The following is a 24775-nucleotide window of genomic DNA, read 5'->3' as shown; positions in this document are numbered from 1 at the left end:
AAGACAACATTGTATCATTTAAGTTAAAAAACACACTTAATGTAAAAATATTCACATACACTGTATTAATAAATATTTGCCAGAAAGTAGGGCAATACTAGATTTAAAGAGTACTAATAAGTGTGTACAGTGAAATGGGCCATTGAAATGAAACAATCAACCTCAAGAAAACAAAGCCTAATCCTCACTGTTTTACTTTATGGAATGGTGACAGTACCCTTGCGTTTAAACATCCACTCACTGGCAAATGGAAGGGTCGGGCCACTCTAGACTAATGCAGAGCTTCTTAACCAACCACTTACGGACTGCAGCACACCGATATATGTCCTAAGTTTGAAGAGGAATATGTTATGGCAGCAGCTAGCTTCTATAGCCTTGGTATTCTCTTCCTCAGCCAGGGGTCCGCTTTGCGATAACAAAAAGGGCCCTCCGCCACTTACCGGAGCCATCAGCAGCGACGGAGGCGATCAGATGTTACCCCTTGCTGGGTATGGAGACAAGTGAGGGGAAGATGGCCCCCACCCGTCTCCATAACATTGCAGGGCGGAAACGACTTCAAAACGTCACTTCCGCCCATAGCTCTTATACCTCATTCACTCTCTCGTTATCTCTCGCCTTGACTATTGCAACTCCCTCCTCATTGGCCTGCCTCTCCATAGGCTATCCCCTCTTCAGTCTATCATGAATGCTGCTGCCAGACTTATCCACCTTATCAACTGCTCAGTGTCTGCCAACCCTCTCCTCCAATCCCTACACTGGCTCCCAATCACCCAGCAAATTAAATTCAAAATACTAACCACAACATACAAAGCCATTCACAACTCTGCCCTGAGCTACATCACCAATCTTGTCTCCAAATATCACCCAAATCGTCCTTTCTCCTCTCCCAAGACCTCCTACTCTCAAGCTCTCTCATCTCCTCCTCCCATGCTCATCTCCAGGATTTCTCCAGAGCCTCTCCCATCCTCTGGAACTCGCTACCTCCACTGGCCCGGCTATCCCGTACTCTCGCTACCTTCAGGCGATCCCTGAAAACTCACCTATTCAGGAAAGCCTATCATGTCTCCAACTAATCTCCTACCACTTCCATCAGCTCATTCCCCACAGTTACAGCCTTTTGCACCACCTGTCCCACCCTATTAGATTGTAAGCTCTTCTGAGCAGGGCCCTCTTAATCTTCTTATATTTTATAGTATTGTAACTGTATTGTCTCCTTTTATATTGTAAAGTACTGCGTAAACTGTTGGCGCTATATAAATCCTGTATAATAATTATAATAAAATATTGCATTTTAATGTAAATATGAGATCTGAGGTCTCTTTGACCCCAGATCTCATATTTAAGAGGTCCTGCTTTTTTTTTTTCTATTACAAGGAATGTTTACATGTTGAGTGTATTTATAGCTTCACAAGCCTATATTATTTTTATTTTTTTAAATATATTGAAAGGGGCACAATTAAACGCACAGTTGAAAGATCGCCAGATTTGTTTTACTATGCAGCCAGTTTTGTGACTTACACAAGCTACAGCCATACAGGTGACAGATTCCACTAACTGTGTCACCTGTTTACTTCCAGCCTCTTCATTGGACAGTGAATAAGCCTCATTAATACCTATGTGCAGTGAGCAGGGAACATACCCAATCAAGCTGACCAAGAAAAGTAATATTAAACTGGGAAAAAGGCAGACAAGTAAGATTACAAATCATTTGCACGTAAAATAATAAATAAACAAGTATTTCAACCATGTATTAAGCTGTTTGTTTGAAGTTCCAGTTTTATGGTTTATCTAGCTGAGTGTCCACCAGCATTAACATACAGTACAGGTTACAACTCTTTGTTTTGCAGCGGTACAGTGCTTAATTATTCAGTGGCCGCAACTCATAAAGCAGTCATTATAATGTTGACCTTACCTGAATCTTTCTGTTGTCTGAGATGACACCATTGTCCAGTCTCTATTCAAACACTGCATCCTTTTGATTTCCTTGTCATTTAGTGGTAATCTGTACCCCAACTCATTAAGACGGTCCAAGTCTGGGGCCATGCTACTAAACTGCAACATTTGCCTCTGCAAAACAGATGTTAAAATCATTTCTAACAGCTGGCAAGTATTTTAGGTTGTATATTTATTCACAATATTTGAGTTCTCATGAGGTTCACATTATTTCACTTATGACATGTACACACGGCCGGACTTTTTGACAGCAAAGGTCAGACGGAACTAATCCGTCGGACAATTAGACCATGTGTGGGCTTCATCGGACCTTTGCTGACGAAAAATCAGACGGACTTTAGATTTAGAACATGTTTCAAATCTTTACGATTGACTCGAGTCCGGGCGAAAAATCAGTTCGTCTGTATGCTAGTCCGACGGACGAAAACCAATACTAGGGCAGCTATTGGCTACTGGCTATGAACTTCCTTATTCTAGTCTGGTCGTACGTCATCACGGTCGAATCCGTCGGACTTTGCTGTGATCGTGTGTAGACAAGTCCGATTCAACCGAAGTCCGTCGAAACTCCGTTGAAAAGTCAGACGGAATTCATTCCGTTGAAAAGTCCGGTCGTGTTTACACTGCATAAGTTCAGCTATATCCTGGCCTGTATTTCTGCATAGGCAACATACAGTAGGTTACAGCTGAGGGCAGCAGGGCTACCTGGGACAGCACCCATCTATTATTTTTCAGACGCATTTAACTACATGATAAACATTTTAGACAATCCCCTGCATGCTGGGCTCATTCTGCTATGTTCTTTTCATTGTTATGCTTTTTTATTGATGGGTTTTGTGGGATTAATAGCATGTTCTGTATCTAACATTCACACACTCTGGGGTTGATTTACTAAAGGCAACTCCACAGAGCTTTAGATCTGAGGGGTAGATCTGAAATAAGGGGAAGCTCTGCTGATTTTATTATCCAATCATGTACATGCAAAAATGCAGATTTTTATTTTCCTTACACGTCCGGCTAAGATCTACAGTGACTACACTTCCAAGTGCACTTGTAGCACAAAGTGGATTTGCCTAGACTGTTCACTGTGCAAGTGCAGTTGCACCCTGTAAGGGAATTATCCCCGGAGCTTGAACATCTGCTAACGTCCATCATGCAATCATGTGTCAGTAAAAATGCTGTTTTTTTCCCCCCTTGCATGTGATTGGGTAGTCTTTGCAAAGTGGAGTTTCAGTTTCACCGCATTCACTAAGCTTTAGGTGAAAATTCCCTTGCAACTTTATTTTCAAAGTAAACAGTGTATTCGCCTTTAGTAAATCAACTCCTCTAGAACTGACCTGGGAGAAAGTCTGTCCTACTCTGTAGATATCAGCTTTTGGTACACTTAGAGCGGGCAGACTCATGTTCACAGCTCCCAAGCTCAGTATATTGGGTGTGTCTTGTGATTTCTAATTTTGTTAGTGTGATACTAAGGCTAGACCCTATACGTATTCTATTTGACAGTTCAGGTGTCATAAAAGAGTTACTTACTTTTAGTTCTTCCATTCTCTCTTGAATTATGGAAAGGTCTGATGAGCGATTAGGGTCCTGGCCATTTAACACTTCTCCTGCAGCCACAATCCAGGCCTCCAGGTTTTCCAGACTATTCACAAATGTTTCATAATCTAACACTCCAGCCTGAAACAAACAAAAAAAAAACAGTTCTTTGTACTACTACAAGACCTGCCATCTTCATACATCAACACATTAACATCAAAAACGGTGAAGTTAAGTACTGTATAACATTATAAACCATGTAAGGTGCTCACAAACAGAGACGTTTTAGGAGCATATCGCACAGCACCAAAATGCTCCAGCTTTGCCCCTTGAAGACATCTTGTTAAACGAATAGTGCAAAGGACAGAGTTTAGCGGTGACGCCTGCCCCGATCATTGGTGGTGCTGTGTGAAATGCTCTTAATACTTCTCTGTTAGTACTTTACTTTATTTATTATTAAGAACATTTTATACAGTACTTCACTATGGAATATCCTTGCTCTTTCCTTGGTATGTAACTGTGGTGGTGCGACAGGTACATGGGAAGCGATCCAGTGACTCTGGGGCATGCCATATAGTCAGCTGTGAGAGGAAGCAAGCCGGAGCCATGCATCCATCCATTCATGTAGGATCGGTTACCATCTAAATACTGATTAAGAACTCTTAAGATGTCTGGTAAGTGGCTTTATAATCAAATGGTGGTTGGTGCACACTGGATTTATGAATATTTTTTACACTTACAGTGGACTTTATGAATTTAATTATTACTGGACTTTATTGCTGATCAAAATATTTGCACTATAGATTGCACTTACTGATTTTGTTTGACAACGCAACACTATTTTTGAATTGATGTGGTCAGTTCTGCAGGGAACCTGGGGCATCATTTTCTTTTTTGGAGTGAAGACTTTTTAGAGTCTGCTATCACTCTTTATTAAGTCAGCTAAGCAAGATTTTTAACAAAGTTTCATGCTAACATTCAAATAAAAGTCCCAGGAGCTCACTGACGGGACCACGGCATGCCTATATGGATAAATGGGAGCGGGATCTGGGGGAGACCATACCTTTGAAGACATGGCGGCAGGTGTGGTCACGGGCATCTAAAAGCTCAATATGCACCTTATATAAAGAAAACCAATACAAGGTTATGCTTCATTGGTATCAAACCCCGGAACTACTCCATTCTATATACCCTTCCGCTGACTCCCGCTGCCGGCGTTGCCGCAGAGCAGTAGGGACGCTGTTCCATATTTACTGGACTCATCCCCTATTGGGAAACAGTCCAAGCCTTATTACAAGCCGTTTTTGAGGTGCAAATACCATTAGACCCCAAAATGTTCCTATTGGGCCTCCCTCCTACCTCATTATCAAGATCCTCCCAAAAACTACTAGCCCAGGTGCTGACGGCCGGGCGATGCTTAATAGCCCTAATATGGAAAAAAAGAGAAACCCCTTCATTGGTTGAGTTGCATACCAGAATCAGAGACGTCAAGCGGATGGAATATATGACAGCCTCCCTAAATAACACTCTCGACAAACATAACACGATATGGGACCTTTGGGATAGGATGGAGGCCCCCAAATCCAGCTGATCCGGGATGGACAACACCCTTTTTTCTGGGGGTCGCGGGGGCACGGGGTCGGGGGGCGGGTGTCCTTTATTCTCCTACTCTCTCCATCTCTACCTATTCTGTAATCTTCCTCTTGTCTTGTGTCTGTATATACTAATCTACGTGTCTTTATCTACTTTTTCCACCTATCCTCTTTCTCCCCTTTCATATTAACATAAGTCACATAACTGATTAATAATTGGGTCAGTGGTATAACGCAGGTCTTGAATCCTGCTTTAAATGTGCCTAGGTAGTAGTGTAATGTTTAAGTTAATGTATTGTCGTTTATCATGTTTCTGTTACAAAACCCACGGATCTCTAGAGCCGGGACTGTACGACTACGCCATTGAATGGTATAGGCGGTCTGTTCGGTATATACCACACACCATGTTAACGTAGCTTGTGACTACCTTTCATTACTTATTGTACCTTTTTATTTTTCTGTATCTTTGGTGAAAATTGGAAAATTCAATAAAAAATTTCAGTTTTAAAAAAAAAAGTTCCAGGAGCAGACAAAAAAATAACGGAAGCTACAATACGGAAAGAACCATATAAAAATGTCATCACCTGTATGGATATCCAGTATTGCATGTGTATGTGTGCATCACATTATTATTCAAACAGAATGAACAATTTGTCAGGTTAATGAACACCCATATATGTATTTCAATTGCATGTAAGCTATTTACCTGTAGGAATAAAACCTCTTACTTTCTAGTTCTGAATTCTAGAAAACGGTAGAATGAATACAAAATGTTATAGAAATGTCTGCCGTCTTTCAGTATGTTCTACACTGTTTACTTTATGTATAGAATAAGTCAGGCTATCTTAAATGTTACGGCTGGTTCCCTAATTGCTATGTTTTCCATTCATTTTTTTTAATTACTGTAATTAACATATGTGTCTTATTCATATTCTCAAAAGATTAAAGCAGAATTAAAGATAAAAACAACATCGCAGAAGAGACATACGGCTGGCATCTTTACAAAGAACACTGAGCTGCACATGCCCAACTCATGTTACATTCTCGGCATGGTGCCTGTGTACCAGGATGAATGAGCTCATGTGAGGGACCTCACAGACTTGGGATTGTTGTTTAGGAGGTAAGAATTTGCCATTTTATTTCTCAATTTAATGGCAACATTAGGGCTTACCAAGTAAGTAAAGTTGATAATATAAATAAAGTGATAAGTAGTTCAATACCTGGAGGATGGCCTGTTGTCTTTGGAGAGCCTGCTCCAATACTGACAAACGCTGGCACAGCGATAAGTGATCAGATAAGATGGTTGCAGCTGCAGATGAATCCACTTGTTCTTTAAGATCCTCTCCAATTTCACAAAGACCAGTCAATGAGATTTTTGCTGTGTCCAGATTTTTCAAAAGAGCCTGTTTAATTAAGCAGACAGATAAAACGTTATAATGTACTACCAATATCCTAACCCCTCCTTCACACTCACAGCAGATGAAGAGTATATGAAAGGAAACTGCACTTGATATTTTTTGCCACAGAGGTGTTTGGGAGTTTTGCAGCTGTGTTTTCCATGTAGTCCCCAGTGAACCTAGTGGTTTCTTTGATATCAGCCTCCCATAATATTGCCACTTTGGGTTACTTGACCCAAAATGGAAATTACAAGGGATCTGCCTAGTAAAGGTTATTTTATTAAGTATATACTTCCATCCCTCCATTAAAAAGTAACAATATGGGTAAGGGGGATAGTTGAACCGTAAGCACATAAAATGTACCTCCATAATCCTCCCTCCATTTCCTCAAATAATTATTTATTAATGGCTGCTGTTTGCATAAGCATATCCATGTGAAAATGCAGGATCTTTCCATACCAGTATTGAATTAGTGGAGGAGAAAAAAACAGGTTTGGGTGGTGCTAGATATATATAGTGTGAGAGTGCAATGCTCCGCTACTGTGTAAATGGTTCCAAAAAAAAAAAAAAACAGGGTTTACATGCATGCAGAGTGCAGGACTCCGGAGAAAACAGTTTTTACAGCTTCCTTGGATTTTATTATTCCTGCATTTGGCTCTGTATTTTGGAGATTTCAAAGTGCTTTTCGAGGGAAGAAATCTCCAAACCAGTGTCTAGGTCTTGTTGAAGACCGGCAGGGTGTGCGTCCAGGGGCACACAGCTCTTATAGGGAAGACATGGGCTCAGAGCTTCAGCCAGAAGGGAGGTGTGCTCCCATTTGAAGACAGGTGTGTGTTCCTGTCTGGAGATGAAGGTGCTCTATCTGAGAGAGTGCATTCTATGTTGGAGGGGTTCTATGTTCATCGGACTGAGAGAGCTGAGGCAGCTATGTGAGTTTTGCAGACCAAGAGAGGGTCTGGGAGACTGAGAAGGCTGGGGCAACTACGAGACTGAGGCAATCTGGAAGTCTCAGGGGAGTGAGAGAGCCCTGAGCGACATAAGAGGTCTTTGACCATAGGCTGAGTAGGTCAGGAGAGATTTCAGAGAACCATAAGAGCTGGTGACATGGTCTAAGGGACCAGGGATAAGAGCAGTGGTGTTGCTGAAGAGCCAGGTGGTTTGTATTTTTTTTGGGAACCTGATTTGCTGTGTGAAACTGAAACTACTGTGGGCAAGTTTTATGGATTTTTACTTTCGTTGTGTTTAATAAAGGTGGGCTGGCAAACCCTACAACGAACTTCAGACTGACATGGTCTCACTTACAAAATGCTACTACTACTGAGCTAACAATTCCATATATATATTATATATATATATATATATATATATATATATATATACACATTCACACACACAATATATATAAAGGTCATAGATCCCCTTTCGCAAATGTGTTCTCTAAAAATTTCAGCATAGCAAGAGATAAGCATCATTTTCTAACTAGTATTTTCAGGGTGTTTGTTTTCTCTCACGTAATCAAGAAGAGAGCCTTTTGAAAGCCTTTGTGTACATACACTGCAGTCCTGTATCCAGGTTGCAATCTCATCATCTCCTATGTCCTTGTTGGTTGCAGTCTTCAGTAACTGATTGGTGCGGTCTTCTTGCTGCTGCACAGTGGCAGAACACTGACTACAGAAATCTTTGTACTTCTTCCATAGCTGGAGCAAAGTCTTGCTTGAGTACAGCTGCTCTGAAATGTCTTCTAATAAACTATTCCACCTGTTAAAGTAATAAGCATTTATTCAAAACATGAAATAACATAATTTTTTAATTTAAATCAAAAGACTTGACCAGACTATTCTTGTGCTTCAGAAGTGTCACCCACCTATACCGCTTAAGGTATAGAGTCCAAATGGTGAAGATACGTGTATAGCTTGCCCAATGAGTTGTGGGAGAATCCCCACCCTCCAGCTTGACCAATACAAAGGGGCAGGAATGCTTATGACATCATTGACCTAATATGACCACATGGCCAGGACAATTACACAGTCCTAATATGGCCACATGGCCATATTAGTTAATAATATCATGAGCATCTCTGCCTCCTTGATACTTGTAGCTGCAGGATGGGAATCTCCTGCCCGTTGCTCAATGCACTGGTGGGGAGATGATCATGTGACAGCTTTCCATTGGTTCTGAATGAGGTCATATCCAATCCCAGCTCATTAATACTCTTAAGATATCGCAAAAGAGACAAACATATAACCTCAGCCATAGCAGATTATATGTTCCAGCTACCCAGTGCATCCAAAATCATCTTAGGCCGCGTACACACGCGCGGACTGTTCGCCCAACTTTGTTCGTCAAACAGTTTGACAAACAGTCCGCTCAAAATTAGCATGAATGGACTTGACCACACACGATGAACGAACAGTCCGCTGAAACCGTGCGCGATGACGTGAACGGCACGTACGACGGGACTAGAAACCGACGTCCTATACACTGCAATGCAACCTTCGGCGTGTAAATCCTTTCTGAGTATGCGCGGAACTTAGTTTGACGAACAAGCCTACACACGAGCGGACTGTCCGCTCAAACCAAGTTTCAGCGGACAGTTTTACGGAAATTCCGAAAAACTTTGTTCGTCAGACTGTCCGCTGAAAACTTTTTTTTTAATCAGTTGCACCAGTGTCCCCCTTTCTTTGCGCTGGGTATATTTAGGGTGTAAATGCCCTTTACAAATCTCTTTCTATTTACAATAGTATCATAAATGAACCTGAGAACACACAGGTGTATGGGTAGCCCAACATCAATTAGGAAAAGTCTGATCTCGCTAAGAATGGAATGCTGCTGGGTGGTCTGGAGGGGAAGCTCCATCTATTGTAAAAAGAGGAGAGAATAGACCCAGCACAGAACCTGCAAAGTGCAGTAAGTAAAATCAGGAAAAGTATTAAAAACTGTACAAAATGAACTCACTTACAAGGGTTAAAGTGAAAGATAAATGGTGGAATACTGCTGGGTCATTGCAGCGAGGAAACTTTCAATCTCTGATGAGCCCCTGGTCCTAAAATAATTTTGACATCACATCCGGATGCTGGACGAACCTTGTTTTTTGAGAAATTCGATATTATTCCTTCATATGGAAGATCGGTGTCTCCGTAAGCCCTCGTTTGCTAAAGCGAGCTATGTGCACTGAATCACTAACAGCAGAGGATCACCTTTGTTTATGGGCCGCCGAAATGTTCTCATATCGAAAATAACAACGATTGATGTCGGCCCGTGAGTAGTGCATATCGTGTGGATGTTATAAAACATGTGTCGGTAGAGCAAAACTTTATGCTCGTGAAGTAACCCTTTCAGGATCGGACAATCTGTTTTTCCTCAGAGAAACAAACAACAGCACTGGGGAAGGCTGCGGTATTGTATGAGACATAATTTATGGCCCTTCAAAATTATCTGTTGATGTACTGTGATGTTGCAGCATTTACTGACTAAATGGAAATGAACTGCTTCTAGTCGTGAAACAACTCAGATGTTGTGCTTTATATTAGCTTTCTGTGGCCTTTGTGAACAAATAGCAGTCTCCGAAGGAAATAACTTCTATACTATCACATAAATTTGGTTAATCCAAGCCGACAACTTTCGAAATACCAAACATTGTCACTGACGAATGGATTGTATATTCATAACTATCGAATGGACACTCTGTCGTAAAGATTTTCGGGAATCAGGCTGATAGTAATAGCCATACTTTAAAATTAGTCTCTTTTCCATGCTTGCTGCTGATTGCCAGATAAATATATTAACCGATATTGTGAGCATTTCTACAGGTTTAATTGGTTTATAATAACCATTTTTGGCAATCGGTAGCAATTGGTCCGGACCAGCGTCACTTTTTGTGTTTGTTGTGTGTGTCATTTATGTTTTGTCTGTGGTCTGTTTTATATGGTTTATGTTTGCTTTACTGGACACATTTTTTATGAATGGTCTTTGGTTTTTTAATGATGAAACTATGGTTAATTATGTTATTTGAAATTTTAAATAAATTATAAATGTTCAATTAACCTTATCTTTGGAGGTAAAAAATTCTTTTGGTGCCCAAAGTAACCTCTTTCTGCAGTCCGTGCTAATCGAACTGCTTTTTTCCGTTTGTATATGCTATTTGGTTACGGCACTAATACCTTAATAAGGACTCAATAAGGGTAGTATTAATTTAACCCTTTATTAGTGGACATATCTGCTTTTTCCCATCCTTTTTTCTTTAATTAAACTAAAATAATTTTGGCCTGCACATAGTAAGATACATCTAGAAGTATGTGCACCGTTGATACAATGCACGACCCCAAAAAAGCACAATGTTTAAGTTTAGCAAAGCCATTATGCCAAGATTTGAGTTATCCTGTTGAAATGTTATAATGATAGTTGGCATGGTGGCACGGTGTTCTTCTCCGTGTCTAAAGTGGTATAGTGAGATCAATTCAGACAGTAATGTTTGGATTGAGGATTTCAAGTGTTTGAATGGAACAACAAGAATGTGCCTATATGTGATTTCGATAAAATTAGCTTTTTACCTCGAGGTAACCTCTTTTAAAGTGCTCTTCAGTGCTTCTGTCACAGTCGGGTAGCATTCATTCTGGAGCTTGTTTGATACACAGGCAAACTTGTTTAAAACTGTCTCCTGTTTGTCGAGTTCTTCCTGTAGACTCTGTAAGTAAAAACCATTACATGAAGAAGTCAACTCTAGATTATTTAGAAGCAGAACAGGATAGATGAGATGATTAAATAGCTAAAATAATGTTAGCTATGGCATTTTGGGAAAAAGAAAAAATGTTTTGTGGTTCTAAACAAAGTATAGCATATAACTATCATCATAACAACAAGCAAATCTGAAGAATCTGAACTTTTCTTGCCACAGATTGAAAATTGTACAAATGTTGCCCACAAAAAAACTCTTCCATGGAAATTCTATGGTCAATTAACCCTACAATGTACTGTGTCTGTCCTGGATCCTTTTCTCATGTCCAAAAGGACCCAAACAATGAGCATACTGTATTTATTGGCGTATATCACTCACTTTTTCACCATGAAAATCGGGTGCAAATAGCGTGTGCCTGTTATACGCCAATACAAAAATGCAAGTTTTTTCCTGAAACTTCCCTCTTAGCCCTTGTACACACGGTCGGAGATTCCGACGGAATGTGTCCGATCGGACCGTTTTGTCGGATAATCCAACTGTGTGTGGTCTTCATCGGACTGTTTTCTTCAGAGTATCCGATGGACCAAGTTTTCCAACTTGTCGGTAAAATTTTCGGACAACATGATCCAATCGGACCTTGTCCAATCACGTGTAGAGAATTCCGATCGGACAAAGTGCCACGCATGCTCAGATCAAATTCCTACACCAAAGCTATTGGCTACTAGCCTGAACGTAGTCCCGTCGTAACGAAATAACGTCATCACATTCTGAACGATCGGATTTTCCGACAACTTTGTCCGACCGTGTGTATGCAACAGTTTCGGACAAAATCCGTCGGACAAAATCCGACGGATTTGGTTGTCGGAATGTCCGACCGTGTGTACAAGGGTTTAAAATGAATTTGCGTGTTATACACCTGTGCGTGTTATACACCGATAAATAAGGTATATAAAACACTTGTGTAGAACCTACATGATAAGCAGTTTGGTCATTTGGGAGCAGAGATAACAATCCTACAAATTTTACTTCTAATATCTGGAATAATTAAAACAAGAGAACAACTTTACTATATAGTTACACCTGAAGTTATAATAAAATATTTGTTTAATTACTATAACATGGGTCTAATCATGATAATTCCTCAACAGCAAGATCATTCATTAAATCATATTCAATTTTCTCTCACCTGCAGATTGTCCACTTGGACTTTCACAGCTTCCATGGATCCTGTCAAGAGCCGGAAGCGGGACAAGGAATACCTGGCTTCCATCAAATAACTGTTCAGATCTTCGTACACTTCCTTGTAAATGCTCCACTGATCAAGTACTGACTGTAACAATATCTTTAGCTGACACACCTAAGAAAAACAATAGAAACATAAAATAAGTTTGACTTTCTTCTGCCTTCTCTTTTCTTTGTTCATGGCTTCAAATGAGCAGATTAACAAAAGGCTCCATGGTTTTAGTAGCAGTCAGCTATTCAGACTTCAATACCTTGTTCTAAGTTATTTACACTGTTGCTCCAGCCACAAAGGAGAGATGGCTGGTCAAGAAAACTATATCATACTTCTGAAGTTATTAGTTGGCAATAAGCTGTCTTACAATGGAAAGCTAATGAGATTTATGAACTTCAAGGAACAGCACAAGTGTGGTTAAAGTGTATGTATTACCAAAACAATTTTTGTTCGTTTTTGATAGGGAAATTTTGGAACCTCTCAAAGTTTTCCTGCTGTTAATGCTGCGGAGATTCACTCTCTGTTTGTCCTCATGAGCAATGTGACCAGGAGAGAATTTTGAAGAAAATTCCAAACATTGAGTGTTGTCACCAAGGTGAAAGTAAATCTTCCAATGAGGACACCTGTCTAAAAGAGGATTTCCCCGATGGGAATTTCCTCTCATGTCCTGTTGTGTCTCCGGGCCAGGAAATGAAAGGAGACACAAGAAGGAAAAAAATACACTGACACGGCTTTTCAACCTTCCCTACTCTTTCCAGAACCAAGCCCATTCACTCAATCAAAACAATGAATACAGCATTTTCTTCTTTTATGTAATAATTATTGATAAATGAATAATTATAAATAATGTCATTATTATTTATTAAGTAGATTTGCTAATCTTGCATTGCAACATAAAGGTTTGCTATAATTTGTATGTGAAAGTCACTAAGACCCCTTTCACACTGGGTCGCTTTGCAGGTGCTATTGCGCTAAAAATAGCGCCTGCAAACCGACCTGAAACAGCCGCTGCTGTGTCTCCAGTGTGAAAGCCCGAGGGCTTTCACACTGGAGCAGTGCGCTTACAGGATGGGAAAAAAACTCCTGCAAGCAGCATCTTTGGAGCGGTGAAGGAGTGGTACATACACCGCTCCTTCACCGCTCCTGCCCATTGAAATCAATAGGGCAGCGTGGCTATACCACCGGCAAAGCGCCGCTTTGCGGGTGGTTTTGACTCCTTTTGGGCCGCTAGCAGGGGGTTAAAACCGCCCCGCTAGTGGCCGAATAGCGCAGCTAAAATGACAGTAAAGCGGCGCTAAAAATAGCACCGTTTTACCGCCGACCCTGCTCCCGTCCCAGTGTGAAAGGGGCCTAAGATTATTAAATATGTTTTCTCTAAAACACTACAGATTGACTATAATTATGAGGTTCTATCAAGTGTCTATAGAGGAAGAGAGTAGCAAAAGGATGTATTTGAGGGTGCAATACAATAATGGTTACGATTTATGCCAAAAACAATATTCGAGAGAAAAACACTTGAATGCATAAAAAAAAAAGTACACACATATGCTATACTTTTGTTTCTACCATTATCCTGTTGATTAGATAAAATAGCAAACACAGTTAAAAAAAATTCTCACATTTTAGTGAACTGACCTTTTTGTAGGTCAGTGTTTCAAATGTACAGTACGCTAGGTTCATTAGGATTAGTTCACACTACCTGCACAATAAAATGCCACATATCATGCAGGAAGTGTCAGTGATTTTTACCTTTTCTAACTTAATTTATTTCTATGCACTGCAGCTAAACCGCAAAGCTTTGAAATATTAACAAAAACTGAGCTGTGGGTGAGCTGCAGTGTGGGATGGATGTTGCAGATTTCTGTACTGCGCCACGGCTCACCTGAAGGTGGTGTTTAAGTGTGAACCAGGTACACAGAAAACCATAATAAACTAGAAAAACGCCACTTCCCGGACAAGTGTGGATGAGCCCTTAGTTTCACATTACTGAACAGATCTTTTTATTTATTTATTTTCTCTTTAAAAAAAATGAGGTTAAAGTGAGGGAAAATATCACTTTCTAGTTATGGAACAATGACACCCAGTGGCCAGTTCCGATAACAAAAGTAGAGCATCACTTTCTTTACCTATTCCTAGTTTATGTGATGCGTGTGGCGAACACTGTTAATGTAAACAAAATCAGTAACTATACCACGGCCTTTTCAAGTATCCACAAGAAAGGGTGCAATAGCTTTTTTTTATTATAAGATCGCATGCTTGCTTCCAATTCTTACAAGCAGTAAAGCGGATTGAAACAATGCATCATGGTTAGTAGCTGAAATGACCATAGAGGTTTGGAATTTGGTTGACGGTTCAACAAAAACAAAAAAAGACTACTTTCAATAGACACAACACAACTGATATTTACATGAGGAAAAACATCTGCAACAAAAGTCTATCTGCAGGGGAAAAAAAATTTTTTTTATGTTTTGAGTAAGCATTAGAGCCTCTGTCGGTTTTTATAGCCGTGCCCTTTTTCGAGAGATTTCCCTCACCTCTTGACTGATGTCCCCCAGACAGAACAAAAATAAGAAGAAATCTTTCCAATGGGGAAACAGCAATAAAAACATTTCTGTTATTTAAGAAAGGGATAAACCCTCTATTAAGAGGTTCCACACTATCCAAAACTAAAGAAAGACTTTTAGTTGGAGGTGACCCTTACTACCATACGTCTCTGAATACTAGTATCATAAAGAAAAATGATTATTTTGCATACTTATTCTTACCATGCCATGTAAGAAAAAATATAAAACCTCTTTCATGTGAGTAGTCCGATCAGGTCTACCTGTCCGTTTTTCAGGTGGAGCCGATCAGACCCTCCATTCTCCTCTATGGGCAGTCAGATGTCGATCTGGCAAAAGCAAATGGAAGGAGATCAGTTCCCCTCTTCCTGGCCGGATCGGAGGGCAGTCGAGTGTAAACAGACACTCAATCCATTTACATCCAACTGCCCATTAAGCAGAGACGGCTGTGTACGCGTCCGTTCTGCATAAACGGGGCAGACATGGACCTGTCATCTGGCTGCTCCACTCAGCTCAGCAGGGGATCAGCAGATGGATCCCCAGCTGAGATAAACCGGACCCGCCTCGTGGGAAAGGGGCCTAAGGAGTCGATTTATGAAGCAATGAATGTGATGTCCACCAAACATTCACTGGTGGTGAATCAATCACTGTCATTTAAAACACACGCACCAGGAATGTTACTTCTTTATAAATATGCTCCTAGGATGTCACAAACACACAACACCCTGTATAATATGTAGCATAACTAAACCACATTGAAGAAAATGAAGATTGGTCGCACACCATGGAAGGAAGAACTTCTGTAGAATAGTTATTTTACTGTCAAGGTGTTAATGGACGTAGACAGGACATTACAGGAACATTGGTAGACCGGTTTCACACAGATAACTTGTGCTCATTCACAACTAAACCACATACCTTGCAATCCAGATTAGCCCAAGACTGGTGAAGTTCACCAAGGTTGTCCATAATAATTGCACTGACTTTTTCTTTTTTGTTATGAATTAAGGAAAGCCCAGTCTGTCCAACTTTTTCCACATCCTTTTCTTTAGCCTTAATAAGTTCTTCTAGTTCCTGATGAAGGGAAACAATTTGACAAATGTTAATGAAAAGTCTTTGAAAACTGTTGCTAATATGAACAAGTTGCCCCGGTTAACTTTTCTACATAGCAAAGAACATCTTTGTCTTAGCTGAGTAATAATTCAGTGATAGCAAAAATATTTTTGTTGGTTCAATGGAAACATCACGTGAGTACGACCTTAAATGCATACTGTAGGACATCAAAATTAATACAAAACATACGTTGAAAGAAAGGTAGACAGTCATTAAGGCCTCAATTACAGATGTGCTGTGGCCCATACATCGTGAATCAGCCTTTTTCTTATTCAGGTGGAGCTATTTTTAAGGCTGTCTATATTTAGGGCCACTAACTGGCCCCTGCACATCTGTCAAATTAGGGATGAGCGGCTATGTCTGTGCAGCCACTGCATCTCCATAGAGTAACATTGGCTGCTGCGGGCTCCTGGATGCTCCAGCTGTGTAAACAAATAGCTGATTCATGCTGTAGGAGCCATAATGCCAGTGTAAATGTGACCATATTCGCAATGTAACCTTACTTCTGTTATCTGTTATTATTGTCCTTTCAGTGAATTTTGCCATTTGGATTCAATATTATTCCACTGGGAAGAAAATGTCAGTTAAGGCCTAATTCACACAGGATTTATGTCACAGCTGTGGCAAAACCCCAACTTACACCTGCGGCTAGATTGACAGGTGAATGTAGAAAGCAATGACAGGCTGACAATGCCAACAGATGTATGTGGGTATTCACATGTCAAAAAACTGATGGTCAGCAAATTCCCTATTGCCTACACTTGAAATCCCCCCATTGCGCCTATTGACAAGATCTAAATCTCTATAGCTGCCACTTTAAATAATGCAATAACATGAACAATATTTAAACCTCTAACAGAAGTGAGATAAAAATTGTGGCGCTAAATTGTAGTATCTTCTAAATTCTTCCACCACACCAATATGTGACAGTGATTCAGTGAAGGGTGCGCCCTTCGGATAACGCACTCACCAGCTTCCAATGCCTTGCACTCTCATGGTTGGCTAAAGAGCTTTCAACCACAGATAAAGGGGTTAAGTGAATTTCAAAATCCAACCGTGAACATCACTCAGGATCTCTCCACATGCTGATCCCCGCTGAGCAGGCGGATGACAGGTCTGTCTCTGCTCACTGAGCAGAGCAGAGATGGACCCAGTCCTGCTCTCCATTATGGGGAAATCGGGTGAAAAGAGATGCCTGTCTGTTTTCATCCAATCATATCCGATCCGCCAGACAGATGGAAAATAGGACCGACATCTGTCTGGATTTGGTGGACAGAATCAGATATCAGCGGACATGTCAACGCTGACATCTGCCACTCCATAGGGGAGAGTGCAATGTCCAATCAGGTCTGCCTGAAAAACAGACAGGTGGACCCGGTCGGACAGCACATGTGAAAGGGACCTTAAGGTAAAAAAAATCTCACTATCTTTCTTAGCTCCCCTCTTCCCCTGTCTCTAAACACTTACCTTGCTCCTGTAACTGCTACAGAGCTGTCACCAGCTCCAGCACCACTCTCCTCACTTCCTGCTTTCACAGAAGACACTGAAAGCAGCAGGAACCATGGGAGGAGGAAGCGGGGGAATGTCTTGCACATAGTAGGTAAGCATCACCTCTTTTTTATATATAAAAATTTAGACTTTAGCATCACTTTAACCGTTATATTCTCATAAAAAAAAGGAAGGAAAACCTAGTGTCCCTCACTTAAGTTAATAGTGTTGCAAACTAGCAAAAAGGTATTGGGCTGGGTTTAAAATATCAAAACAACATTTTGTTTCTTAACATAAATTTCACATAGTTTAAAGCCCAACTGAACCTTCTGTACTTAAAAAGCTGAAGGTGTTACTAAACCCACAACAATAAAATCTGTATATGCAGAATAGCACGCTTGTTATACTCACTGCGGAACTTAATTGGTTAATCCTCTGCATTGTGTAAAAAGGCTCTTTGACACTATATGAACAGATCCTTCCCTCCTGCACTATCTTGGCAAAGCCATATAATACAATGAGGGTAGCCGTCCTGCAGATGCTCAGTTTAGTCTCTATTGCTGGAGAGAACATTTACTGTTTCAGTTGAACTGTTCAGGTCACATGATATTGACATCACACATGTGGGTGGGCGTGTACACAGGCTGTAGTGGAAATCTCCTCCTACCTGAAAACTCAGGACTGGACAAACTGTACAGTTTATCATGTGATGTGGTATACAAATCAGCAAGAAAAGGTATATATAGTGGCAGTATTTTAATGCAAAAAGAAGATTTATAAGCTGTGGGCATAGTGGGGGGGGGGGGGGGGCAGAGGAACTATTTTCATATTACTGAATTTAGTAACACTTTGAGCACTGTTGATTGGAGCAGTATTTAGAAGGACAAGTCAAACCACTGGTGACCCAGGCTGCTACTTGTGTGAGAGGAGTGGTCCAATTCTTCTTTACATCAGAATTTAGGAATGAAAAAACATCTACAAACAAATAGCGGAATATGTATTGCTGTATATGCACCCTGACTGCAATACAGTGATAAATACAGGGGGTTAAACTGGGATTAAGGAATCCTTTTGTGCTGCATTGCGATGGGTGACTGCATGCATGTTAACATGCAGTATTGTGCGCATTCATTTTGACTCAGCATTTTTTTAACAAAGCACACCACAATGTATAGATGGTTTACAACGGAATGGCACCGAAATTCATCACAGTGAGTTTCATTTGTCCCCCCAATGCAATAATGAGAAAAGAGCCCAAATGTAAGAGCAGCCTTTGATATGTAAACACTGTTACATATTAATTCTGTATATTAGGTGCGGACCCAAGAAACGTTCTAATGCTGGGCCCTTAATATGTATCTTATAAGACAGTTAATATAAAAAAAAAAGATAACATATAATAGCTGGTGCCTGACCTGGCAATCTTTTAAGCTGTTCTGGACTGAAGCTTGATCTCCGATGCTCTGATATTTCTGCAGTTTCTTTTCTTGTTTCTCAAACCAAGATTTTAGATTCTGCACGTTGTTCCTATATTCTGTCCAAGATTCCAGCAATCCCTCTAGCAACTGAATCTGTACAGAAATACAAATATGAATATTGTGGACAGTAATCATAATATATGGCATTATAATTTTTTTTCAAGATTTGAAGACCTTGGCATATTATGAATAATTGCATTTAAAACTGAACTACGGGAAGATAAAAAACAAAACAAAAAAAACATTCATGCAGTTGAGTATTCCTATCATAATAATAAAATGTATTTATGGATAAAACTAGAATAAGTACCATAATGTGTTACCATAATAATTAATAAATGATATAATAATAAAAAATAATAGTAAATAATATAATAATAAATAATAATAAGAAATAATATAATATTAAATAATAATAAAGTACCATAATAATTCAGTCTCTACCATCCCCTGCAAAGAAGCTCTTAGAATGGAAAAGTAAAAGGTAGCACTAGGAGAACTAGTTCCCCCACAAACGGGGTTTTTAGGCAGCAAGAGACAGTAATAGAAGCCAATAGAAGTAGTATAAAAGGTATTTTAATATTAATTGGTAAAAACTGTTTTTACCAATTAATATTGAAATACCTTTTATACTACTTCTATTGGCTTCTATTACTGTCTCTTGCTGCCTAAAAACCCCGTTTGTGGGGGAACTAGTTCTATTTGTATTTACTTGGGGTGAGCAGCACCCTCCTAGCTCTTTACAGCACTGTGTTCTCCTTTGATTGCCAAGGTAGCACTAGGTGCCAACCAGGCACTCCTGTATGCACATGGGCAGACAGGGAACATGCTGAGTGAAAGAGAACTCAGACAAATGATGCTCCCATTCTGCTCCAAGTGTATTTCAGCTGGATATTCCGCTGTTCACCTGTAGTCCAGTTTTGGTTAACACAGAGTGATGTTAGTTATGTAGCATTAAAAAAGCTCATATTTTAAGATGCATATTTAGACATTTCACTGGTCTGTTAAAGATAAACCTTACAACGTAATACTATTTGTGTGTAAAGGGTAATTAGGTTATCTAGAATAAGAGTAAGATGAGGAACACAGAGAACTCCTGTTGACTAATAAAATACATATCAAAGAACATATCAAGCAGCCACATCAATAGAATGTCTGTACAATTTGCACCTAGACTCTTGTGTGGAATTAGTCATTGAAGAAGGTATTTAAGAAAAGGATGAAAATGATAATTGTATGCTAAGACTTTACTGTGCTGCAGCACTAAAATAAAGCTGCAATTGTCAGATGGAGTGATTTATCAGGACTAGTGATGGCCGAACGGTTCGCCCGGCGGTCGTTTCGCGGCGAATTTCCGACTTTCGCCGTCCGCGGGTTCGAACGCCTTTTTCCGTCGTTCGCCCCGGCGGACTTACGTGTTTAATGTATACAAGAACTTTAACCTTTCGTGACACGTTTATCATGTGTTACAGGACAACCAATTGAGACATGACAGCTCATGGACACTTGGACATTCCCCCTAACCTATAAATACACCCGATCCGGTGGCCATTTTACATTCTTTCTTCTGTCACTGTAGGGAAAGGATCCTGTGTGGAGTAGGGACAGAGAAAACGCTAGCTATTTGGTACACAAAAGTTCTTTTCAGGACTGGTATAGGTGTTAGGTCAGCAGCCTGAGTTTCTTTTGTCAGTTTAGATAAAGGGACAGAGCGCTGTATGCTGCTATTTTAGGGACAGCTCAGCCAGATTAGTCTTTCTTCATCATCATCATCATCATCATCATTAGCTGTTACTATCAGGTCCACAAAAGAGCTGTTCCAGCTAATCGTTCCAGCCTACTCTTTTTTGCCAATTTGTATAGGGACAGGCAGGAAGCAGTGTGTCAGGCAGTGAGGATAATTTTAAAGACTTGCTGTTACTATTAGTTCCACAAAGGTTCTTTTCAGGACTGGTATCAGTGGTACGGTAATAGGCTTGTACACGTATAATATTCTTTCTTCCAAATATAGAAAGAATATTATACTTGACTGCTGCCCTTCTGCTGCAGTCTGCTAATCATTCACAACTCACTTGTTCCACAAAGCTCTTTATCAGGACTGGTAACTTGGTCTGTCTAGGGTGCTACGGTACATAGGCTTGGGTGCGGTACAGTCTGCTGTTCTGTAAGGACCGCTATCGGTCCACAATACATAGGGTTGCCGTGCACTACTGCTGACCGCTGCCCTATACTGCAGCAGTCCTTCAGCGGTATAGGGACTGACGCACAGTCTGCTAAACACTAATACACAACCTGCTTGGTCCACAAAAGTTCTTATAAGGACTGGTAACTTGGTATAGGGTGCTACGGTACATAGGCCTGAGTGCAGTACAGTCTGCTGTTCTGTAAGGACCGCTATCGGTCCACAATACATAGGGTTGCCGTGCACTACTGCTGACCGCTGCCCTATACTGCAGCAGTCCTTCATTGGTATAGGGACTGACGTACAGTCTGCTAATCACTAACACACAACCTGCTTGGTCCACAAAAGTTCTTATAAGGACTGGTAACTTGGTATAGGGTGCTACGGTACATAGGCCTGAGTGCAGTACAGTCTGCTGTTCTGTAAGGACCGCTATCGGTCCACAATACATAGGGTTGCCGTGCACTACTGCTGACCGCTGCCCTATACTGCAGCAGTCCTTCATTGGTATAGGGACTGACGTACAGTCTGCTAATCACTAACACACAACCTGCTTGGTCCACAAAAGTTCTTATAAGGACTGGTAACTTGGTATAGGGTGCTACGGTACATAGGCCTGAGTGCGTTACAGTCTGCTGTTCTGTAAGGACCGCTATCGGTCCACAATACATAGGGTTGCCGTGCACTACTGCTGACCGCTGCCCTATACTGCAGCAGTCCTTCAGCGGTATAGGGACTGACGCACAGTCTGCTAAACACTAACACACAACCTGCTTGGTCCACAAAAGTTTTTATAAGGACTGGTAACTTGGTATAGGGTGCTACGGTACATAGGCCTGAGTGCAGTACAGTCTGCTGTTCTGTAAGGACCGCTATCGGTCCACAATACATAGGGTTGCCGTGCACTACTGCTGACCGCTGCCCTATACTGCAGCAGTCCTTCATTGGTATAGGGACTGACGTACAGTCTGCTAATCACTAACACACAACCTGCTTGGTCCACAAAAGTTCTTATAAGGACTGGTAACTTGGTATAGGGTGCTACGGTACATAGGCCTGAGTGCGTTACAGTCTGCTGTTCTGTAAGGACCGCTATCGGTCCACAATACATAGGGTTGCCGTGCACTACTGCTGACCGCTGCCCTATACTGCAGCAGTCCTTCATTGGTATAGGGACTGACGTACAGTCTGCTAATCACTAACACACAACCTGCTTGTTCCACAAAAGTTCTTATAAGGACTGGTAACTTGGTATAGGGTGCTACGGTACATAGGCTTGAGTGCGGTACAGTCTGCTGTTCTGTAAGGACCGCTATCGGTCCACAATAGATAGGGTTGACGTGCACCACTGCTGACCGCTGCCCTATACTGCAGCAGTCCTTCAGCGGTATAGGGACTGACGTACAGTCTGCTAAACACTAATACACAACCTGCTTGGTCCACAAAAGTTCTTATAAGGACTGGTAACTTGGTATAGGGTGCTACGGTACATAGGCTTGAGTGCGGTACAGTCTGCTGTTCTGTAAGGACCGCTATCGGTCCACAATAGATAGGGTTGACGTGCACCACTGCTGACCGCTGCCCTATACTGCAGCAGTCCTTCAGCGGTATAGGGACTGACGTACAGTCTGCTAAACACTAATACACAACCTGCTTGGTCCACAAAAGTTCTTATAAGGACTGGTAACTTGGTATAGGGTGCTACGGTACATAGGCTTGAGTGCGGTACAGTCTGCTGTTCTGTAAGGACCGCTATCGGTCCACAATAGATAGGGTTGACGTGCACCACTGCTGACCGCTGCCCTATACTGCAGCAGTCCTTCAGCGGTATAGGGACTGACGTACAGTCTGCTAAACACTAATACACAACCTGCTTGGTCCACAAAAGTTCTTATAAGGACTGGTAACTTGGTATAGGGTGCTACGGTACATAGGCTTGAGTGCGGTACAGTCTGCTGTTCTGTAAGGACCGCTATCGGTCCACAATAGATAGGGTTGACGTGCACCACTGCTGACCGCTCACCTATACTGCAGCAGTCCTTCAGCGGTATAGGGACTGACGTACAGTCTGCTAATCACTAACACACAACCTGCTTGTTCCACAAAAGTTCTTATAAGGACTGGTAACTTGGTATAGGGTGCTACGGTACATAGGCTTGAGTGCGGTACAGTCTGCTGTTCTGTAAGGACCGCTATCGGTCCACAATAGATAGGGTTGACGTGCACCACTGCTGACCGCTGCCCTATACTGCAGCAGTCCTTCAGCGGTATAGGGACTGACGTACAGTCTGCTAAACACTAATACACAACCTGCTTGGTCCACAAAAGTTCTTATAAGGACTGGTAACTTGGTATAGGGTGCTACGGTACATAGGCTTGAGTGCGGTACAGTCTGCTGTTCTGTAAGGACCGCTATCGGTCCACAATAGATAGGGTTGACGTGCACCACTGCTGACCGCTGCCCTATACTGCAGCAGTCCTTCAGCGGTATAGGGACTGACGTACAGTCTGCTAAACACTAATACACAACCTGCTTGGTCCACAAAAGTTCTTATAAGGACTGGTAACTTGGTATAGGGTGCTACGGTACATAGGCTTGAGTGCGGTACAGTCTGCTGTTCTGTAAGGACCGCTATCGGTCCACAATAGATAGGGTTGACGTGCACCACTGCTGACCGCTCACCTATACTGCAGCAGTCCTTCAGCGGTATAGGGACTAAGAGTTTTGTCACAGGGTCATTTAAAAAATGACATGCAGAGGAAGAGGCAGGCCCTTCCGCAGGGGTGGTAGGGGTAGGGCAGGAGCAACAGGCTTGAGCCAAAGTGGGAAGTTGCAGAAGGTGCGTTCAATTACTTTAAAGGATGCACCAGACTTGGTTGAGTGGCTCGCTCAGCCTTACTCTTCTGCACCCTCCTCATCCTCTCGATCTGCACCCTCTTCTTCACTCTCTGCTATGTGCACCCCCAAAGACACTACCACCAACAACACGACCACCACCACCACCACCACATACCTTCCGCTTGAGTCACTGGAATTATTTTCCGATCCATATCAAGAGGACATTTCTGATGCGCAGCCACTCTTGGTATTGGATCAGGAAGAGGAGGTAGCAACAAGCGCTACTCAGCAGTCTGACGCCAGTACCCAGATCAGCCCAAGGAGGAGGTTGGTCCCCGGTGTTGCTGCCTACTCTACTTATAGCGGTGGGGAAGGTGACGTTGATGATGACGTGTCTAGTGATGTCACGTGGGTGCCCACAAGAGAGGAAGAGGAGGGGAGTTCAGAGGGAGATATGGACCAGCAGATAGGGAGGAGAAGCAGCAATGACTTACATTGCACAGCAGGGACAAAGCAGACTGCAAATGTATCAGGAGCGAGTCATCGACCATGTACGGTCACATCTGGCGCTCCCAGGACACCGGCACATGGCTCCGCAGTGTGGGCTTTTTTTAACGTGTCCGCTGCTGACAATAGCGTTGCCATCTGCAATCTTTGCAGTCAACGCGTTAGTCGCGGTAAGCCCAATACTCACCTAGGGACGACCGCCTTAAGAAGGCACATGAGCAGC

At 41.7% G+C, this 24775-nt stretch overlaps 1 protein-coding gene across 15 annotated transcripts in view; it reads right to left on the bottom strand.

Moving 5' to 3' along the window:
• Positions 1 to 24775, bottom strand: part of SYNE1 (spectrin repeat containing nuclear envelope protein 1) — a 663643-nt gene that overhangs the window by 101341 nt on the left and 537527 nt on the right. For all 15 annotated transcript variants that reach the window (XM_077486324.1, XM_077486337.1, XM_077486323.1 and 12 more), the window contains 8 exons: positions 18962 to 19117; positions 15864 to 16019; positions 12337 to 12507; positions 11026 to 11159; positions 8029 to 8233; positions 6299 to 6481; positions 3481 to 3627; positions 1913 to 2067 (listed from right to left, as the gene is read on the bottom strand). In XM_077486324.1, the coding sequence (XP_077342450.1) occupies positions 1913 to 2067; positions 3481 to 3627; positions 6299 to 6481; positions 8029 to 8233; positions 11026 to 11159; positions 12337 to 12507; positions 15864 to 16019; positions 18962 to 19117 (1307 nt within the window). The remainder of the gene's footprint in view (positions 1 to 1912; positions 2068 to 3480; positions 3628 to 6298; positions 6482 to 8028; positions 8234 to 11025; positions 11160 to 12336; positions 12508 to 15863; positions 16020 to 18961; positions 19118 to 24775) is intronic.

This window comes from Lithobates pipiens, unplaced genomic scaffold (genome assembly GCF_037356315.1).
Source record: "Lithobates pipiens isolate NorthernLeopardFrog02 unplaced genomic scaffold, aLitPip1_a1.2 Scaffold_18, whole genome shotgun sequence".
Taxonomy (NCBI): domain Eukaryota; kingdom Metazoa; phylum Chordata; class Amphibia; order Anura; family Ranidae; genus Lithobates; species Lithobates pipiens.
Note: the sequence above shows the minus strand (reverse complement) of the source record. Positions and strands in the feature narration are given on the sequence as shown.